This window comes from Camelus dromedarius, chromosome 22 (assembly GCF_036321535.1).
Source record: "Camelus dromedarius isolate mCamDro1 chromosome 22, mCamDro1.pat, whole genome shotgun sequence".
NCBI classification, from domain to species: domain Eukaryota; kingdom Metazoa; phylum Chordata; class Mammalia; order Artiodactyla; family Camelidae; genus Camelus; species Camelus dromedarius.
Window position 1 is genome coordinate 25036754 of NC_087457.1, and position 16251 is coordinate 25053004.

Sequence of the window (16251 nt, forward strand, 5' to 3'; positions counted from 1 at the left end):
TACTGCTTTCATTCCCCTGACCCCATGCCTTCCTAGTGTATGTCTTTAGACTTACCTCTCCAGTCATCTCTGCAGCAGTCATTTCTTTGAATGTCAGAAATGATAGGGATCTTACAGGTTATTTTAACTCCCTTATCAAATCTGCCACCACCTGTCTTCCACCCAAGTTTGGCTGCTTTTACATAGAATCAATAAACTGAATCAAATTAGTGCATTATTGTTGCTTTAAATGTTGTCTCAGTGGCTTAATTTGTGGCCTAAAGGACCTGCTTTAATAGCAGGAAGCCATAAGGCTAGGTGTCTTTTGAATCTTTATGAATGGGAAATTGCAGTAGGTAAGCTTTCTTTTGACCAAATTATATAGATGATGAAGCCAAACTGTCTTTTTGTCCCACTTAATTGTTCAATTTGCAAGTGTAAGTTTATCCTTAGGCACTGGTAAGGAGTTTTTGAAATGAGTGATGCAGGTAATTCTTTTAACTAAGATCAGAAAGTTGCTGTTTTTTCTCTTCTCATGTCTAAAAGGAGTGTTTTATTTCAGAAATGCATTCAATCAGATGAGGAATCAGTCTATTTCACGTTTTAAAGTTTTTTAAGAAGTTGTTTTTTCTTTACGCCCTAGATTTAAATATATTGCCAAAATTCTTGCTGAATTCCAAAGGTTTATTATATATGTGGAAATATAATTAAAAGTCTTCTACAGGCCACTTAGGAAAATCAGTAATTATTTAAGTTTTCATAGAATATTCAAGTATAGTGTTTTATAGTAAGCTCAGCAATACGGACACCGATCTGGCATCGCCTGTAGCCAGTTTGGAAGCATTTTGGGGTGAGTGGTGACCTCCTTCTGAGCCGCTGGAAATTAGTGTTGTTACGGCTGGTGGTTGCACCTGGATATTCTGTTAAGTTCACAAAGATGGATGTATTATTTTCCCACGCTACTCCGCCTTACTTCCCTGCCCCTATGTCAGTCCTGTCTTTCCAGTCTCTGTTCTGAGTCTTCATCCATCTGTCCATTCATGAACCGAACAACTGTGGATCTCCTCTGTGCCGGACGTTGGGCCAGACACAGCAAACAGTCGTGAAGAAAGCATGTTTCCTGCTCTCAAGGAGCTTACAATCCATTGGGGGGAGGACAAATAAACAGAAATATTCAGTGTGAAAAGAGACATCCATCAGGGTTAGGTAGTGTTCATCAGAGTAGCACCTCAGTGAGCTTGCGATCTGGGTGGGGGGATATGAGGATAAGGTGAGGTCAGAGAGAAGGGTGAATCCCAAGGGAACCACTCAGGGAGAGGAAGTGGATGTAAAGCAAGTTGTAGAAACCTTAGTTGTGACTTGATTTGTGGTTTGATGAATGGTGAGAAAAGAGACTGAAGCGCAATACCGTGTTATCTTTCAGAAAAGGCTTGGTTGTTTCATGGGCAATGTTTCTTTAATCCTGCTTTCCCATGACTTATATGACTTGCCTTTTTTCTTTGTGTGGGTAGAACATGGAAAATCTATGACCTGGGCTTACGTTGGCTATTTATAAAGACAGGGAGGATAACTTTTATGGGATTAAGAAGGGAAGGGAAGAAAGAAATGTTGAAGAGAAAGGAGAAAATCACTGAGCTGTATGAGAGAAGTGAAAAGCAAGAGAAAAAAAAATCCTGTTTGCATTATTTTCTAGAAGGGAGGAGGTGATGTTACAGGTTTAGAGCCCCCACCACTAGGTGGTGTGATCGGCTCAGGACAGCTTGGTTTCAAGCCTGTGGGAAGGATACCTTTTTGGCTTGAAATAGAAAGTAATATTGAGAGGGTAAACTAGGAAAGTATGTAGAGGTCAGATTGCCAAAAATCTTTAATAGAAGATTAAAAAGGATATACTTAATCAGCAGGATCAGGGAAACACTGAGTATTCGTAAGCTAAGGAGTAATATTAAAAAGAGGTTTTAATGAGATTAATTTGATTGCAATATATAGGCTGAAACGTATGGGGGCCAGAAAGCGGAAATGCTGAAAGGCTGTTCAGATGCTGTGCCTGAACAAATGCAAATATGAACTAGGTCGCAGCAGCAGAATGGAAAGGGAGCAATTTTGAGAAATTGAGAAAGAAAAAAAAGTCTAGATAACTTTTTAGATGTGAAGGTTTGGCAGTTGAGATAAAAGATCATAGAAATCCTGAATTTCTGGGGAGAGAGTGAGTGTGTGTTGAAAGAGAGAGAGAAAGCGGAGGCAGGGGAAGGAAAGTGTATCTGTGGAGGGCAGGTGGGCATAAGGACTTCAGTCCAGTCTCTAGTTTTTCCAGTAAAGAAATGGAATCCAAGGATTAATTAACTCTTGAATTCACGCAGTTGATTAGTGACAAAGCCAGGGCTAAATCACAGGTTTTATGTATCCCAGCTGCTTCTTTTTATTTGATTTCTTAGACGGCAAACTTGAGTGATTTGGGAAGTGGTGAAACTCTTCAAGGACTAGGGAAATACTATGTATTTTCAGTGGAATAGCGGTTATTTTGCAGTGGGGAGTGGGTGAAAATACTGTATAACTTTGCTTGGCAGGATCGCAGGAGGAGTGTTTTTATGATGAGGGCAGAGCGGACGGGATCTTTACAGGTGATTGTGTGTGTGTAAGAGGAGTTGGAAGACAGAAATTTGTAGTGACAAACTTGAAGGTACAAGAGTCGGTGCAGAGTATAAAAGAGAATCGGGACAATTTAGTGTTCATCCTTTACACAGGCTTTATGGACCACCCCTCTGTTTTAGGCAGTTTGTGACAGTATGAACCCGAACTGGGGAGGAGGGTGAGTAGAGTCAAATGTGTCATGACATTAAGACATTAAATCATGGAGGCTGAGTACTGAGAAAAGGTCATTTGACTTGATGTTAGCCTTTGACACCAGGAGTTCCCAGGGTGGACCTGAGGTCACGAGCAGGTGAGGGTAGAAATGGGGTCTCTAGAGAAGAGAGAGTTGTAAGGAAGTCCGGGTAGCAGTAAGAAACTACTTTGGGTGAACTCTTTGCGAGTGTCAGAGAGAAAGAGGATTTTAGCTTGAAGGAAATGCAGATCTGAAGGAAGTTTATTTTCAGCTGGAAGAAACCTGTGTGTATTTGTGGACTCTGCCAAAGGTGGCCACAGCAAGGGGTCATTTGTGATGTTTGAGTGCAAGTGACAATTTAGGAAGAACTGCAGGAGAGGCAGAATTGTATGGCACCAGGAGTGTCTATTTGTAGCTTAGGTGGGTGGCATCTCTCCTGAGATGTGGGAAGAGAATATTTTAAGGAGAGGAATCAGGGGGAAGTTTCTGCCTGATTTCCATTCTTACTGTACGTGAAATATTCACATTTCTGATCCCATATTTAGCGAAATGCCTAGATCTGTACCTAAATACACGAGGGAGCATCACAATTTGATCCATAATAAAAACTGCACTACTTTGGGAGTGGAAGAGTGGCCAGGGTTAGTTACTGTCAAAACATCGTTTAAGTGATTTCTCTTTGTGGAGAAAAAGTAGGTGAAATGATCTTATATCCCAAGAGGTACACAGTCTGTTTATTGAGCTTCTCTGTGGGCGAAAGTTGCCCTGGAGTGTAGAAGAGGAGAAAGTGGTTGGAGGGATGGATAACACGGAGTGGGCATGTTTCCATGTGCAGAGAGAGGAGGAACTAGCGCAGGGGTGCCCAGTCTAGCCAGGAACGTACACACAGCCCTTGTTGGTCGGTCTTGTCTTTTATGTCACAATAAAACAGAACAACTAGAAACAGTTGTCTTCAGACTATCCACAGACAAGGTTTATAGGTTCACGTAGTAGACTTTCTACGGAGGCTGTTTAAAAATTAGGAAGTCTGTAACTTTCTTAAGGGCAGCAAAAATCTCAGAAAATTACTTTGGGTTGATTAAATCATACAAATGCTGGGGGTTTTAGGTTCTGGGTAACGGTTGTGAAGTGCTGAAGAGAGGGATTTGTAGTGGGCACTGTCAGTGAGTAGTCTGGAGACTGGACTCCATTAAATTGTAATCAGCTGTTAATCATTCGAAGGCCGTATTTAAGTCACTGCTACAGAGGCATCAGACTTACTGCAGCTTCCACTGTAACTAACAATATACAGAGTTCCTGGAAGTAGTTAAACGACGTATACCAACCCTGAGGCGACGGTTCAATTCTAGCTTCATAGCACCACCCCCGTTTTTACGGAAAAAGGTATTAAGATGGCTTAGAAAGATTTAGTATGCACCCAGAAATAAGCAAGATCTACCCACTAATTTTTCACCGTTAAGAATGAAAGTTTTTATAAGTACTGTCTATGGCTATTATAATTTATTAGAAAAATACAGGGTTTTTTGTGTCGTAAATGTCATCTAGAAGCTGTGAATTGGTTATAGCTGAGTAACAAACAGGTTTTCTTTGTAAGATACAATACTCTTTTTTTGACTCACGTTCAGTGATTTTAGAGATCATTAAGCATTCATTTAATATGCAGTTCTTTTAAAAAGCAGGAGTCATTTACATTTCATATTATTTTTTGACAACTTTGTGACAATTTTCTTTGAAAACATAGTTATCTTCCTTGCAATTTAGACATCTTTAGGAAGTACTTTAAATATGTGACCCTATTCAAACCGAACATCAGGCTCTAAATTTCACAAGTTCAGCTCTAGAGATGCTCTCACTCATGTGGATACAAAATGGGAGTATAGTCGGTAGAACACAACATTCTTGGTTATTTCTGTGTATTTTTATTACCCTTTGTGGAATGGAGAGTCTGATACTGTTTCCTTTCTGGATGGAGGGCTACCATGATTAATGGAATGTGTAAGAGTTGTGGCCTCTAAATAAAAACACACAACATTTAAGAGAATTTATGCATTGTGTGATGTGGTGTCCCACCTAACGTCCCGTCTCTGAAGCACCTGAAATGCTTCTGAATATTTAGCTTTGGATCCACGTATTTGAAACTTCAGCTGTGTTCTCAGCACTGTTGTGTGAAGAATGTGCAGTCACGGTGATTGACTGGAATGCTTTACATGAAAGTCTCCCTAATGAAGAAGCATGAACATATTAATATCTGATTTCTACCAGAAAAGTTCGTTTTTCTCTCTTATTTATGGACTTTCAGAAATCTGTACTAAAAATATGTAAGCCTTGGACCTGAGGCCCTTGTCCCTGAAGGCTGAACCTAAGTGAACATTCTTTGTTTTTGCTTTGGAAAATGCACAGAAGAAATCCTAAATTACTGTGTGTTCAAGTGATGTAATCACCTTCTAAAAATCAAAGTGTAGCCTTTGGCTAAAATGGTTTTTGGAGTTTAATTTTCATAAGTTTGAGCACAAGGTAATAATGTACTTTTTAGATTAAATGGTATTAGTATCTTTTTAGAGTTTTTTATGTGTCTGTGTGTGTTTTTTTTTTCTACCTGAGTGTTTGTTTTGGATAGAGTTACAACCATAATTTTTTGATCATGGCATTTTAAGGTGCTACCTGCGTTCGCAGTTCTTGGTTAAATTATTGTAAGGTTAACAATATCTCCTAGAAAGTAGATTTTTTTTCCTGATCAAAAGAATAACTTAGTAATTTATTCTCGTTAGACTCTCATTCTATTAGCCACGTTTGCAGAATAAATTCAGGGCTTAAGAGGTCTCAGTTATGAATGTGGTCCAGAAAATTTATTCCAGCTGTGTCGTGTCCCATGTGAAGAACCAGGGTTGGGGTGGGGGGTTGGTTGTGAAGGTGAGCCAGGTGTTTGGGAATCCAGCTGTGAGAGGTAAGTGGGTGGTGGCAGAGGCTGCTGGTCCCGCTGAATGACCGAGATGTCTTGGGGAGGGAACAGCTGCGGTGGTTTGACATGCTGGGCTTTCTCTGCTGGGCTGCAGGGGGTGTCCGGGGCACCAGTGGTGGTGGGAGCAGCTTGGTACCAGCCAGTATTTATGGTCATTTCCAAGTTCTCGTGTTAGGCTTCACATGTTCAGAAGGATTGGTTTACATATCATTGTCATTGTCACTCCACTGTTTTCTTATGCCACAGTGGCTGCTCTGTCTCCCCCGCTGGTTCCTCTCCTCTCCTGTCTTCTCGATCTTGGGGAGCAGCAGGGCTCTGTCCTTGGTTTTCTTGTCTTGTCTCTCTGTGCTCTCTTTGTGGGTGATCTCATTCAGTTTAGTGGTTTTAAATACAGCATTTTCCATATTCTGACAACTCAAATTTACATCTCCAGAGCGGACCTCTCCCACACATCTGACACCCACTGGAAACCATTACTTGGTTAACAAGAAGCACCTCCACCTTAATGTATCCAAAACTGAACTCCAGCCCGTACTACCTCAAATCCGTTCCTCCCTCAGCTCAGTCTTCCCTCTCTTAGCACCTGGCAGCATTGTTTGATGCCTCTCTCCTCCCGCCTCTGCCCCTCCAGTTCATCAGCTGGTCCTGAAATAGATCCACAGTGTCACCCTCCTCACCGCCCCATCATTACCATTTCAGGCTGAGCCACCAGCGTCTCTCGCCCCTACAATCGCAGTGTCTCCTCTAACTGGTCTCCCTCCAGCCTTCGCCGCGGCCGCCTTCTGTTCTCTTCTCCACCCCGGTACCAGAGCAGCCCGCACGCCCCGTTCTCATTTTATTTATAGTAAAATCCAAAGTCCTAAATATCAGCCTTCATCCGTGAGTCAGTCCATCCTGAACTAAAGAAATGATTGAATAAAGACACAAATGGGAGAGAAGAGGCAAGTCTCCCTTACAGGAGAATTCTGAGTGGTTTATGTAACATAACTTTCCACCCCTTAAGTGTGGGCTGTGCAAAGAGATACAAAGGGGTACAGTAGGGAAAGGGGAGAAGGGGGAACGCACTGCGGAGAAACCCGACGAGCACTGCTTCAGCCAAGTGAGTGAGGGTCCACGTCAGCGTCGATGCGATGTGATGAAAATGGCACTTTGCCCCTGTGCTCTTCCCTCCACCCCCCACATGCCGAGCCCCAGTCTAATCATGCAAAAAACATCAGACAAATTCCAGTTAAGGGACCGTCTACGAAATACCTGACCAGTACTTCTCACAACTGTCAAGGTCACGAAAAACAAGACAAATCAGAGAAACTGTAACCATCCGGAGGAGTCTAAGCAGATACGATGACTTGAGTGTAATGTGGCTGTCTTGGCTGGGATCCTGGGACAGAAAAAGGGCATTGGGACTTAAATAGTGGATAACAGTATCAAAATGAGTTCATTAGCTGTGACAGATGTACCCCAGTAATTAACAGTAGGGGACACTGTCCTTGTGACTTTTCTGTAAATCTAAAAGTATTCTAAAATGAAGAGTTTGTTTAAAAAAAGAATCTCCTTTACTGCTCTGCCCTGGCCTGCTCTGCCCTGGTCTGCTGTGCCAAGCCACAGTGGTCTGTCTCAGTGGTTTCTCTAACCAGTGCGTTTCTGCTGAGATGATTTTGAGCTTCGGGGCCTTTTGGCACTGTCTGGAGACCTTTCTAGCTGGGGTTGTGGGGAGAGAGGCCGCAGACTTTCAGTTGGGTGGAGAGCAGGACTAATCCTAATGCCAGGGACGGCTCTCCACCCCCCACCCCTGGCCATGAATTATCTGCCCCAAATGTCAAGGTGCTGAGGTTGAGAAACCCTGGTCCCTTTGAATTTTGGAGTTTCTCTTTCCCACTACACGTTTCTCCCCAGTCTCTTTTTTTCTGCTTTATTTTTCTCCTTAGCACTAACCATCTGATGCGCTCTTTGTTTACTTGCTTGTCTCTCACTAGGAAACGGTCCACGAGGATTCGTTGGTAGTTTGGTTCGTTTTTGTGTCCCCAGCTGTAGAACTGTTCTTGACATGTAGTAGGTGCTCATTAAATAGGTGCTGACTGAATCAAATGATGAAGTAAATGAATGATAATGATATGTATGCCAGAATCATTCAGATAGTAGAGAAAATTGAAAATGTAAATGTTCCCCCTGCTGCCTGTTCTCTAGAAGTTCAGCTTACTTTTTATCTGTGCAGAATTTTTCAGTTCATTTTTAAGCACATCCATGAATTATGTACATCATTTATCTCCTCTCCCTTTTTTACAAATATAGATGGGATCAGTTTAGTTTTCCCAGTTAATGTATGTGGACATATCAATGTATAGAGAGCTCTCTTACTCTTTTTAATGACTGCATAATGTTCTATATGTAGAATTAAGCAAAACTAATTGCTTGCAGTAGAATCCTGGTGTAATACACTGTTGTAAAGTGGATGGTAGTAACATTGTATTTCCTAAAACAAAAGACAGTGCTTATTTGACATTATCTTTTAACTGTTCTTAAAGGCATTTTTCTTACATTTTATAAATCCTGATTTGTAAATGACTCAGGATTGGGATCTTTGCTTTAAAATGTCTTTAACACCATGTAGTACAGTCTGTCCACAAGCAGGCTCTCAGTACCTGTAGGTTGAATGGAATTGAAGTTTTCACTGGTTTTGATAAAATTACTGGATTGTCACGTAATAACTCAGATTTCCCTGAGTATTAGAACTGTTGACCAAATTCAGAGGTAGTTTTGGGAAAAGATTGTCTTTTTATTTTCTTTAAATACTTTTTGTTGTTCTAGAGGCCAAAGATCTGTCTGATTTCCTGACTTCCTCTGCTGAGAAGACATGACAGTCAAAGAACAAGTCCGGGTGCCCGACTTGAACTTGGTTCAGTGTCAGTTAAGCTTCTGATTGCTTTCAGCCTATCAGATCTTTCCTTTTTTTTCTCTCTCTCTTCTGAAATGACTAATGGGGCAGCGTTGGCAGCAGCTGAGTTAAGATACTGGAAATTAAAGTTGCCATGCTAATTTACCTGGCTGTCCAGTTGAGCATGCCTGGCTGTTCGAGCAGCCCTCAGTCTGCTGCTTCTCTCTCCTCTGGGACTCGGTCACATTTCCCGAATTTGAGAAGTCTTTAGCCGGGGGTATCAACGGTGCTGGAATGTTTGTGCAGCTCCACCGATTTACAAGGTAAATTTGTTGGCATTTAGGGGGACAGTTGGTCTGAAAGTAATTGTCCTGCTCCCTGCCAGGCCTCAGCCCAGTGGACTGCCCACCTTCCCGTAGGTTCAGGGCAACCCTTTGTCAAATGTCCTCTTTCCTCCTGCTTTACACCCTCTGACCCCCCTGCAGTGCCCGTCACCTTGCCGATTGATTAGGCCCCCCTGCGTGTGTTAGCTTAGATGATTTAACTGTGTGTTTGTGTGTGTGTGTGTTGTGTTCCAGTGACGGGTTGTTCAGTGCCCCAAAGCCAGTGGACACCCAGCTCTGGTTGTTGGCAGCGGCGGTGAGGGAACAGTGACGTTGCTGAGATTTGTTTCAGGGCTAAGAGAGGGAAAGTTCTGTTTTACACCAAACTGTTGGTTTTCCTTTTGTAAGCTGACTTTTTTTTGGCATAGATTGGTGGTTCAGAAATGACCTCAACATCAAACTTGATGATATAATTATTTTAATACCTTTAAATAGTTATATAGTGCTCAATGAGAGAGTAAACCCTTACATTATGTAGGGAGTGAACTTAATCATTTTTATAAAGAAATAATATAATTTCGGGATAAATTTTGAAGTAAGATTACAATCTGTCGTTATGGGAGGTCAGATAAAACCACTGTTGAGAGATTTTTTTTTTTTTCTTGGTTGTTCTGAATCAGCTTCCCATGCTCAGCATACTGTGGTAGCCTAAAGTCTGTAAGCTTTTGAGCACTTAATTTATTGTGTACAAAAAAATGTAAGCGATGTTCATCTACCTTTTCAGCAGTCACTTATATATGCCTTGAAGATTGAAGTTTAATACTATTTAGTTATTACAGCTGATGCTCATTATGATTCTTTAAGTCATTAAAATAAAAAAAGATTGTCTTAAGCTTAGTAGTTCTAGCAATACTAGTGTTGATACTTGAGTTGAAAAACAGAAGAAATCAAAACCGTTGCATTTATCCATATTCTGTGTAGATGGAAAATACTATATTAAAATGTAAGGTCTGAAACAAACCTTAAGAAAAAATGTACACCTTTTGTTTGCTTATTTCTCCAAAGTAAGGATTCTTATTTTCCTCTGTTGCAGGATCGAGAAAGTTAAGCGATGGGGAGGCATGTGGCCTTGCTCCTGCTCCTGCTCCTCCAGCATTTTGGAGACAGCGATGGAAGCCAAACACTTGAACAGACGCCTATACAGTTTACACACTTCCAGTACAACGTCACGGTGCATGAAAACTCTGCAGCTAAAACCTATGTGGGGCATCCCGTGAAGATGGGTATTTACATTACAAACCCATCGTGGGAGTTAAGGTACAAAATTGTCTCGGGAGACAATGAAAACCTATTCAAAGCTGAAGAGTACATTCTTGGAGACTTTTGCTTCCTGAGAATAAGGACCAAAGGAGGAAATACAGCTATTCTGAATAGAGAAGTGAAAGATCATTACACGTTGATAGTCAAAGCAGTTGAGAAGAATACTAATGCTGAAGCACGAACGAAGGTCAGGGTGCAGGTGCTGGATACAAATGACTTGAGGCCGTTATTCTCCCCCACCTCCTACAGTGTTTCTTTGCCCGAAAACACAGCCATAAGGACCAGCATCGCGAGAGTCAGCGCCACGGATGCCGACATAGGAACCAATGGAGAGTTTTACTACAGTTTTAAAGACCGAACAGACATGTTTGCCATCCACCCCACCAGTGGCGCTGTCGTTTTGACTGGCAGGCTCGATTACACAGAGACCAAGCTGTATGAGATGGAAATTCTTGCCGTGGACCGTGGCATGAAGTTGTACGGGAGCAGCGGCATCAGCAGCATGGCCAGGCTCACGGTGCACGTCGAGCAGGCCAACGAGTGTGCGCCTGTCATAACAGCGGTGACTTTGTCGCCGTCAGAGCTGGACAGGGACCCGACGTATGCCATCGTAACCGTGGAGGACTGCGATCAGGGTGCCAATGGGGAGGTCGCTTCTTTAAGCATTGTGGCAGGAGACCCCCTTCAGCAGTTTAGAACAGTCAGGGCCTCTCCCGGGAGTAAAGAGTATAAGCTCAAAGCAGTTGGTGGCATTGATTGGGACAGTCATCCTTTTGGTTACAACCTGACACTACAGGCGAAGGATAAAGGAATGCCTCCCCAGTTCTCTTCTGTAAAAGTCATTCATGTGACTTCCCCACACTTCAAAGCTGGGCCAGTCAAGTTTGAAAAGGAGGTTTACAGGGCAGAAATAAGTGAATTTGCTCCTTCCAACACACCTGTGGTCATGGTCAAAGCCGTACCTAGCTATCCTCATTTGAAGTATGTTTTTAAAAGTGCACCTGGAAAAGCTAAATTCAGTTTAAACCACAACACTGGTCTCATTTCCATTTTAGAACCAGTTAAAAGGCAGCAGGCATCCCAGTTTGAACTCGAAGTAACAACAAGTGACAGAAGAGCTTCGACCAGAGTCTTGGTTAAAGTCTTGAGTGCAAACAGCAATCCCCCTGAATTTACCCAGACAGCCTACAAAGCATCTTTTGACGAGAACGTGCCCATCGGCACTACTGTTCTGAGCGTGAGTGCCGTTGACCCTGACGAGGGGGAGAATGGGTATGTGACCTACAGTATTGCAAATTTAAATCATGTGCCATTTGTGATTAACCATTTCACTGGTGCTGTGAGTACCTCGGAAAACTTGGACTACGAGCTGATGCCGCGGGTGTATACCCTGAGGATTCGGGCGTCGGACTGGGGCTTGCCGTACCGCCGGGAGGTGGAAGTCCTTGCTACAGTTACTCTCAATAACTTGAATGACAACACACCCTTGTTTGAGAAGATAAATTGTGAAGGAACAATTCCCAGGGATCTAGGCGTAGGGGAGCAAATAGCCACTGTCTCTGCTATTGATGCTGACGAACTTCAGTTGGTGCGATATCAGATGGAAGCCGGGAACGAGCTGGATTTGTTTAGCTTAAACCCCAGCTCTGGGGTGTTGTCATTAAAGCAGTCACTGATGGACGGCTTGGGTGCAAAGGTGTCGTTTCACAGCCTGAGAATCACAGCCACGGACGGAGAGAATTTCGCCACGCCACTGTACATCAACCTCACTGTGGCTGCCCTCCGCAAGCCAGTACACTTGCAGTGCGAAGAGACTGGCGTGGCCAAGATGCTGGCGGAGAAACTCCTGCAGGCAAACAGATTACACAGGCAGGGAGAGGCCGAGGATGTTTTCTTTGACTCTCACTCGGTCAATGCTCATGCACCGCAGTTTCGAAGCACTCTTCCAGCTGGTATTGAGGTGAAGGAAAACCATCCTGTGGGTTCCAGCATCATTTTCATGAATGCCACTGACCTTGACACTGGCTTCAATGGAAAACTGGTCTATGCCATCTCTGGAGGAAATGAGGATAGTTGCTTCATTATTGACATGGAAACTGGAATGCTCAAGATTTTATCTCCGCTTGACCGTGAAACGACAGACAAATACACCCTGAATGTTACAGCGTCTGACCTTGGTCTGCCGCAGAAGGCTGCCTGGCGTCTTCTGGAGGTCAGAGTTCTGGATGCCAACGATAATCCACCTGAGTTTTTAAAGGAGAGCTATTTTGTTGAAGTGAGTGAAGACAAAGAGATAAACAGTGAAATCATCCAGGTTGAAGCCACAGATAAAGATCTGGGGCCAAATGGACATGTGACGTACTCTATTCTCACAGACACAGATAAGTTTTCAATTGACAGCGTGACTGGAGTGGTGAAAATAGTGAACCCTTTGGATCGTGAGGAGCAGCATGTGCATTACTTAAAGATTGAAGCCAGGGATCAAGCCAGCGAAGAGCCCCAGCTGTTCTCCACGGTGCTTCTGAAAGTATCATTAGAGGACGTTAATGACAACCCACCCAAGTTCATTCCCCCTAATTACCGCGTGAAAGTTCGCGAGGACCTTCCGGAAGGAACCATCATCATGTGGTTAGAGGCCTATGATCCTGATTTAGGTCAGTCTAGTCAAGTGAGATACAGTCTCATGGACCACGGAGAAGGAAGCTTTGATGTGGATAAGCTCAGTGGAGCGGTTAGAATTGTACAGCAGTTGGACTTTGAGAAGAAGCAAGTATATAATCTCACTGTGAGGGCCAAAGACAAAGGGAAACCCATTTCTCTGTCCTCTACTTGCTACATTGAGGTTGAGGTCATTGATGTGAATGAGAACTTACACCCGCCGGTGTTCCCCAGCTTTGTGGAAAGGGGTGTCGTGAAAGAAAACGTCCCTGTTGGTTCATCGGTCCTGAAGGTGTCAGCTCACGATGAGGACTCGGGAAGAGACGGGGAGATCCACTATTCCATTCGAGATGGTTCTGGTGTTGGTGTTTTCAAAATAGATGAAGAAACAGGTAAATATGTTCTTACTCTGGTTTGCTTTTCCCTCCCTTTTCTCTAGAGGAAATATGCCCTGTGGTATAGCTCCATCACAGCTCCCCACTGGCCTCTGTGAGGGCTCACTGTAGAAGTGCGTGTTTTTGTGTAGGGAGCCATGAGGGGGATCCAAAGAAACCTAAATGAGTTGGCATAAAATGAGTTAAAAAAAAAAAACGGAAAGATTGAAACCATACCACTGATACTGATCTCCAAGTACTCTGTGTTATCAGGAGAATCATTGTGGTTTTGCTGTCACTCTGAGAGGCCCTTCCAAAGGTTTTCAGCCTAGTAAGACTGCAGACTTGGAAGATCATGGCCACTACCTAGTATGCCATTCAGACGGTGTTGCACACCAGTTCTTAACACTGACTTGCTCCGTCTATACGATGGGGGCGCTCAAAATTACTGTAAATCTTATTCGGGGATAAAGTGAAATAGCAGGTGTTAGAGTTATTAACGTCTTTTGGAAATGGTAGCAATGCTTTGGCACAATATTCTCCCCCCTAGAATGAGGTCTGAAAACCAGAGCATCCAGGACAGCCAACTCGTGCTAGAGGGTGTATTTTCTGTTTTGCACGTTGTACATTCCTCTACTTCAGTTGCTTTTCGCAAATTTTGTAATTATATGTCAGTCTCCCCGACAGGCTGTGAGCATTATTATTAGTTGGCCAAGAGCTACCGTAACAAGGTTAAGCCAGAGATGGGGCAGCTTAAACAGCAGAAATTTATTTTCTCACAATTCTGGAGGCTAGACGTCGAAGGTCACGGTGTCGGCAGGGTCGGCTTCCGAGGCCGCTCTCCTTGGCTTGTAGGTGGCTGTGTTCTCCCTGTGACGTCACATGCTCTCCCCTCCGTGCGTCTGAGTCCTGGTCGCTTCCTATAAGGATACCAGTCGCAGGGACCAGCCTCTAATGACCTCTTTTAAGGCCCTGTCTCCAAGTACAGTCATGTTTGGAGGTACTGGGGACTTAAGACTTAAGCACATGAACTTGGAGGACACAGTTCAGCCCAAAACCGCCCTTAAGGACAGGCTTTTAGCTCATGTATTTTCTTTCCTCAGCACCTGGCAAAAAGTGCCTGGCATGTAGAAGCTGCTCGTTAAATGGTAGAAGAGTGCATGAGTAAATGAATGATAATTTTGGCTTTGAATGTCCTGCCTTCTGAGAATGGTAGTGGAAATAGAAGGAAACTGGGTAATCCCAGCCCTGATCAGCCACGAATGGGGTTCAGTGTGTTTATTGACCTCACTGATGTTTCTTTTATGAATATGCCCATTCTAAAAGGAGTGTTTTTATTATTACAGTAAACCTTGAAGTTTTTATTCAGTAATACCACAAATGAGTTCTTCCATCAGTGCCCACCCCGGTACCCACGCCTTCCTCTTAATAGGTGTATAGCACATAAGAAATATAACTGTTGTCCTAGAAATAAGTTATTTTAAAGGCTATAAATTTTTAATGTGGTTTTGTTTATGCAAGGGATTCTTTTTCTAGTGAATGATACACCTCTAGCATGTGCTGCAGATCTGCAGATTAAATACCTCATCTAAAATACCTATAATAGTTTAATTCAAGAGAAAGTAGCATTACCAGGAGCAGTTAGTAATCAGTCATCTGAAGAGCAGAGTGGATCTTGTGACACTTTGCAGTCTGAATTAGTTTTCAGGTGCAATGGCGGTGTAGAAAAACACCCAGAATTTAGTAACTGAAGCTGAAACCATGAAGTGTTTTTATGAATTTCTTAAGGACAATTTTTCCTACTTTTTTTTTTTCCAAGGTGGACTTTGAAAGCCTGTAAGTTCAGACAGAAAATAAGAACAAAATCTTAATTTACATTTCCTTGGTGACTTCAGTTATATGAGCACTGCCTTTTGGTTTTTTTTTTTTTTCTTTTAAGTGGGAAGAGTATTTTTATTGTTGCATTTTAAAGACCCATTTAGAAACTAGTATTTTGTCTATGAATTTAGAAGACTGGGATATTCTTACCACCGGGTACAAGGGCGGGGGAGACACGCAGCCAACATCTGAGCAAGGCAGCGTCCTGAAATAATCTGTAGTCGTTTTCAGGCTGGATGGCAGTGCCAGACTTTCCCAGTGGTAACTTAGTAAGAGGCCAGGGGATGAGTTGGGATTATGGGCCGTGGGGTTGCTAAGTGTATAATAAACTGTCGTGCATTGGTATAAAGACTAAGATTTAAAGGTGAGAGAAAAATTGGAAATTTCCAGGTCATCTATTCTGTATTCCTTGCTTTACAGAGAACATGTAGTATACAGCAGACTTACGTTTATATGCTTTTCGAAGTCAAATAAAGGTGAATATTATATATTATATATATAATAATATTTACGCATTGACCTGGTATACGTTGTAAAGTATCTTCTTTTTGGCAGTAGAATTATCAGCCCAGGTGATTATTTAGAGAGATCCCTGACACGACGCCTGGTGTCATAGTGTAGAATTCCTTTATGGAAAGTCTATGTTTTGTGTAGTAGAAATACTAAAATTAGATATGCTGATTTCTCATGTGGGGTTTGTCTACCTGACTTTTAGGGCAGGTTGAAAGTGTGGAGAGGTGCCTGTCAGATGAAGAAAGGTAGGGGCGGTTCAGGAACGCCAGTGGGGACCCCGCAGGACGCAGCAGGACAACTCTGGGGTCAATTGGAGTTGCCTTCTGGCCCAGGTCAGGTTCATTAGCACCTTTCTAGAACTTCAGTGTCTGCTCCTTGCCCATTTCTCCTGAGCTCTGAGTCTCTCCTCTCGTGATACATTTGATATCAGGCTGATGGATCTGGGCCTGTGCAGAACTGCTTTGGCAAGAACCTGCCCCCCGTAGTCGTCTGTGTGCTTCTTGCCTTTGACGTAACTTTGAGCAATATGGTGTTAGTCGAATAAAATAACCAGG

At 43.0% G+C, this 16251-nt stretch overlaps 1 protein-coding gene across 4 annotated transcripts in view; it reads left to right on the forward strand.

The window, feature by feature from the left end:
- FAT1 (FAT atypical cadherin 1) overlaps window positions 1–16251 on the forward strand; it is a 108924-nt gene that overhangs the window by 4879 nt on the left and 87794 nt on the right. For all 4 annotated transcript variants that reach the window (XR_004132815.2, XM_064477516.1, XM_010995730.3 and 1 more), the window contains exon 2: window positions 10048–13324. Coding sequence is in view for 3 of the 4 variants with exons in the window: in XM_064477516.1 (XP_064333586.1) it covers window positions 10066–13324 (3259 nt within the window). In the remaining variant the exon portion in view is untranslated. The remainder of the gene's footprint in view (window positions 1–10047; window positions 13325–16251) is intronic.